Source organism: Ammodytes marinus (assembly GCF_949987685.1).
Source record: "Ammodytes marinus genome assembly, chromosome: 11".
Lineage (NCBI taxonomy): Eukaryota > Metazoa > Chordata > Actinopteri > Uranoscopiformes > Ammodytidae > Ammodytes > Ammodytes marinus.
The window spans coordinates 17,631,448-17,637,447 of NC_137215.1; the positions used below are offsets into that span (position 1 = coordinate 17,631,448).

The 6,000-nt window shown below is 40.5% G+C and overlaps 1 protein-coding gene across 1 annotated transcript in view; it reads right to left on the bottom strand.

Moving 5' to 3' along the window:
* The window catches only part of eys (eyes shut homolog), a gene marked incomplete at its 5' end in the record, with an annotated part of 143,662 nt that extends 142,801 nt beyond the window's left edge, over positions 1 to 861 (bottom strand). Inside the window, one exon of the mRNA XM_080036510.1 lies at positions 114 to 861. Within this exon, the coding sequence (XP_079892636.1) occupies positions 114 to 861 (748 nt within the window). The remainder of the gene's footprint in view (positions 1 to 113) is intronic.
* Between the last annotated feature and the right edge of the window lie 5,139 nt (positions 862 to 6,000).

The window sequence follows — 6,000 nt, forward strand, 5'->3', positions numbered from 1 at the left end:
TAGAACAGAGGTAAAAAAATCACTGACATGAAAACACATCTTTCAATTTAGCTCTTGATTAAGTTAAGTTAAGGGCTGGACAAAAATGGATCAGTGTGGGGTTTTGTCCTTACCTGTAAAATGTGGAGGACACAGACATTTGTACGTTCTGCGGTTGGGATCCGTGGATCCATTGCTCAAACAGACGCCTTTGTTTTCACAAGGGTTATCCAAACAAGCATCAGACTTTTCACAAAACCTGCCAGAGTAGTGGTGGCGGCATCGACAGTGGTACGCCCCTTCCCAGAGGCCTGTTTGACAAACACCGTTACTGGAACACAGGCGGAGCAGAGGGGAGGCCTGACAGAGCTGTGGTCTAACGGACACATTGAGCCTCAAGCCAAGCTCGCACAGCTGCATGTCGCTGCCCTCGTGCAGAGCGATGAAGTAATGCTGACCCGGGACCAGCCACTTGGCTTCCACTTGCTCACTTTCATTCCAATTGTGGCGGGTGAGAAACTGATCTTGGATCGGTCCATTTAGGGAACAGCTTTCAAAGTCGTCCTCTGACACTTTGACGAGCCTGATGCCATACGACTTTAGTGTGTCATCGGCAGACATCAGCAGTGTGTCCCCATGTTGTAGCTGCAGCGGGCATAGCTGTGGGAAGTGGAAAGGTTTCCCGGTTGAGTCCTCACCACACAGAGAATCCCAACACTCAGAAACGTTCCGACAAATGTTTCCGGCGAGAGTCCAGTTCGTTTGGATGGTTTGCTGTTTAAGGTGCCATTCGAGGGAAGCTTGTCTGTTGCAAACTGTTTGGCAGTGGATCACATGGACAGCCACAAGGAAGGCAATGGAGGGAAACAATGATGCACCCATGTTTCCACTTTCTGACTATTAAATATCCAATAGATTTGGTTCTTTTAAACCTTATTCACGTCATCTGGACTGGAGGACGGATGAGGCAATTGCGTCAAATCGTACTTCATGGCACACGGTTCCATGTAGTCCGAGAAGTCCAAATCAACAGTAATAACCTGGAGGACACAAAGACTGGGATTAATGATTTTGCCCCAAAAAAAACTGTTGATTTCTACAAAAACCTATAAACGTCTTTCTAATGTTATTCTGTTTTTCACAGCTTTAAACTTGATTTAAAAAACACATCAATAGACACTAAGGCAACACTGCTATCATGAACACTTTGTCTCATGGTAACACACAGACGTGTGGCTTCAGCGAGTCTCACAGTGCTGTCGTAATCATATGCAGTGATGCTGACCACCAAGTGTGTCACGGATCGGCCTCTGCCTCCCTCAGGTTCCTGCAGAGAGTGACAATGTCAGATAAAATATTCTGTCTCCCTTCGCCAGTGCCTCAGTGTCTTGCAGTTAGATGAGTTAAAGCAGACAGCATTGTATTTTTCCCTCAGGCCTTTTTTCATACGTGTGCACCAGATAAAACAACAGCGAGAGAGAGAGTATAGAGAAGCCTCCCTGCCAGAGAAAAAACGCTGCTGCCGCTTGATCAGCTCACAAGGGCTGATATGAATAACTGCATGGTGATAAGTAATAAAAAACGCTGAATATGGAACACCAATATCAATAGAACGGGGGAGTGATGAAGTGAATGAGATTGCAAGTATTGTCAAGAGGGCTGTGTGGGCACCCAGAAGATCACATTTATGAGATGAGGTCGACAAGTGTGTTTCACTGAACAAATCGGAAAGCTGTCACCTGATTTTCGAAGGGAATTTTTATTTAAATTGAAAATCAAATAAAAAGGTGACAAAATGTGAAATTGTTGGGTTTGCTTTATGTATTGTTTGCTGGAGATTTATTATTAGCAACAGCAGAAAAATAAACAGCACTAGTGGTTGATGTACTGTACGAATTTTGAATTTAGCTTTATTTAAAGCTGCTATCTCTGCTATGTCTAATGTACCTTGTAGTGACAAACCTACAGAGAATTATGCCTCCAGCTTCTTGGCGTTTCCTGTTTTTATGGCCGGCAACTTTATTGTTTTTGGTTCACTGTCAGTACTCTTAGGTATGTAACTTTCAGCAGGCAGCTGTTTAGTGGACATGCTCCAAACCCCACTGTATGCCTCCTGCCCAACCCAAAAGGGACGCAAGGGAGACTCTAAGGACCTGCAAGTGTGGTTCGCGTTAACGACTAAAAGGCGTCAGTAGGCCAAATTAGATTTTTTAGTGGCTTTGATAGCTTGTTTACTTGTACTGTAGTGGAAGCAGCTTGTTTATCAACAGCTGTGTTCCTTTACTCTATGCAACCTATATTTGACAACACAGAAGTGATCACTTAAGGTTATATGGGAATACTGCCAAATTATTCTAAATTATCGAAGAACGCACAACCCGTTTGATGATACATTAAGACAACAAACAATTGGTTGACGGCTAAACACTTGTTTATGGCATCTTTATAAAATACTTTCAGGGATTTTTATGAAACTATAAAAGATACAGTTACCCTTCAATTGTAACTAAAAAAGAGTTACATTTTCCGTAGAAATAGGAGTAGACTATTCGTTTTATACTTTTGCTGCAGACCCTACTGCCTTCCCATTGGCATGCAGACCTGGAGTTCCCCAGACGTGAGGTCTGCAGTTGGACGCTCTTGGGTGTTACCAATCCATCCAGTCTCCCCAAGGCACACTGAAAAAGTTAGCTATATCTCAAAGACATAATGTAGCATTTAGCAGCTGAAGAGAGGTAAAAGGTGAGTGAATATGTCTGGTCACTTACAGGTGAGAGGCTTTTATATGGGTCATATCAGTATTGTGTTCACAGCTTGACGTACAGTTGGCGAGTGGCAAAACAAATCAATTACATTACACTTGGAATTACAGGTTCAGTCTGGAAAGACTTCTTCAGATTCAAGCCAATATCTAACTCAAAATATCAGCCAAGATAGGGAGCAGTAACAATGACTTGCAGTATTAATAAAAAACTGACAAGATAAAGAGGATGACTAAACAGAAATGAGATATGACATCATAAATATAATTCATAATAACAAATCATACAAAAGACAACATCCCCAAGACAACCTTAACCCATTGATGACTATGGCAATCTAGGATGCATGTCCTTAATGCCTGAGGGTTTTCTGAAAAAATAGTACGAATTGTCAAGTCTACCAAAACCTTAATATCTAAGCCTGTGTAGCACATAGAAACATGAAATAAAATATATTTAAAAGTTAAGGTTCACGGGTTTTATTTAAAACATGCTCCCTTAGCGCTTACAAACCAACAAATATTTCTAAAAATCGTCAAAATTAGATGAATTAGAAAATTATTAAATATTGTTAATAAATAGATGCAATGTGTTGTGTGATTTTCGTCAGTAGTCTATAGTAGACCTTGATTCTGCGCACCAAACGCCACAAACTGTTCTGTCGCCGACATAGCTGGCGTATTTTTTTTATTATTTTGTTTTATTTTTTTATTTTTTATTTTTTTGATTGACATGATTTTCGGCAAACCACACAACTTTTGGGTGGTCACGTGGTCTTAAAAAAATCAACAAAACCCACCTCATGTGTATTTGAACCAATGACAGTGCATTCTATGCTGGGAATGCCATGAAAATTAGATAAAGTAATAATGCTGCACGATGCAGCATCAGGCAGGAGAGCCAATGTGGCATCGCGCAGCAGCCGTCATCAATGGGTTAAGTGCCTCCTGAAGAAAACCTTAATGCACTCCAAATCAACTAAACATAATATGATATTCCCAAAAACAATGAACACCAGAACAGTTTCTGCTGCAATGGGTCATCCTGTAGTAACAAGTCCAGTGTTGATTGTCATCAGTTGCCTATAAAGAGTAATGTAATATAATATTTATAGGGAGCAGGTCTTGACTGGTGACCTCCAGATAGGGCATGAATTGGGCTTCCATAGCTGCCACGATTCAATACTACACTGCATAATAAAGCATATAATAATGCAATGCACGTGTCGTATCTCATCTAACAACCATGTCGAGAAGTTGGTCACCACGATGACAGTGACCCTGTTTAACCAAGATCTGTAGTCCAAAGCATGGGAAGACAGCTGGGATAAAAAGAGCATCTTATATCACCATGCATTGGACAGAAAACTGGCCACGTCAACCTACAGCATGAGTAATAGATCGATGCTAGAGGAAAACACTGTGGCCAGCGGGAAAAAAAATTGCAGGAGGAATTACTGCCAATTTCTCCCCCCCCCCACCACCTAATTTCCATAGATATGCAGCGAGGATGCAACAAGCATCCAAAGCCTACTGATTTATATGTTAGTCAAAACATTTGATCCTTATGCTCTGTTTTTTTGCAATAATATCTAATACCCTGCTGCTTTTTTGTTTTAGCACATTCTAAAGCAAGATATTTAGAGGCTGTTTTGACACTGCACACACAAAGTACTAGCTCTACCGACCCAGAGGTTTTCTGGGACATTAAGACGCCTTAAAAGGTATTGATCAGTCCGGATAAGACGGTGGACCACACACACACACACTCACACACAAGTGGTTCAAGTAATAAGGGCCATGCGGGTCAGAAGCAAGGTTGTGTATATGGAGGTCAACTAATTGTCTCCTGCAGCCATAATGAAATGGTTGAGGGCAAACCAACACATCAGGATGCCAGCCACGCAGGTGTGTCTTGGCCAATGGATCAAGGTAGCAGTGTAAATCCCCACTTGACTGATGACTCACAGACACATGGAGAGGACACAACAAATTATCACATCAAACTGGTCCTACGTGTAACATGTTGTTGTCATACTACAACAAATAGGCTACTAGTGCTGATATGCTCAGTCCATTTAAGCAATAGGCCATATACATCAAAGTTATTACTACAATTTTTAATAACTTTTTTTGTTTAAGTATTTTCTTCATTAATAAAGTTTTTGGTTATATTGTCTCAAATGTGATTCGGTGCTCTTTTTCTTTGTCTTCCATGACAGCAAACAGAATATCTTTCCATATTTAGCTGGTATTTGGACAAAGAAGTGGTTGAAATACGTCAACTCGGGTCCTGGAGAGTTTTGAAGGCTATTTATCACTATTAAATGACATTTTATAAACGAAACAATTCATCAATTACTCATGAAAATGATCAGCAGATTATTAGATGATTATAATAATTAGAGGTTGCAACCCTATGGGCTTAATTATATTAAATATAATTGGAGGCATTGTGCATAACAAAGGTCACAGTATACCGTTTAATCACAAACTAGGCCACATCTGAAAACATTTGCTAACTTGCCTTCATATGAGAAGGATTACATTTTATTTTTTTCGACACAAGTAGCAAAGTTTGCGACGCGGCGACAGTGATGAAGATGTTTGCCAGTGAATGAGTTGAACTGCTAGTTACACTTGAATGCCACTTGTGTGACAATGGGGACGCACAGGTGTAAGCTGAATCAGACATTGTTGAGATAAATGGTGCAGGCCTCCTTGTATATGGTAATTTCTCATTATGATTTCCTTGGTTCAGAACTTCCGAGGCCCTGACAGCTGCACTGGCTGAATTGCTGTTGGGGTTTGAAATCATGTTGTACTCTGAGTGCACAATACTTTGGTTTGCCTACTGTGGGACAGGGGAAGGTTCAATTTGGTATAGCATGTTAAATGAAGTAGAATAAAGATATCAATTCAAGTTTCTTGGTAGTCCTAAACTTATCAAATCTGCTGCTGCTCTTCTATCATAACATATTCCCTTAAGAACATCAACAAACAAGCTTTAAACATCTAAAAATCGGAAAATAATATAGTGGACAGTCATTTCTCCATGGCCTTTCTTTTGTATTTGCCAATTCATTCTGAATGCCCAGCACTCTGACTTCCTCTATGATAAATAAAAAACCTCTGGAAAGTTAATTCACCTAAAAGTACCTCACTGCAAAGTAAAGCACACCAGCCTGTCCACCGTTCTGATAAACAGTATATTTCTGACAACACTGTGCTAATGGTTTTGATAGATGATGTCCCATTTC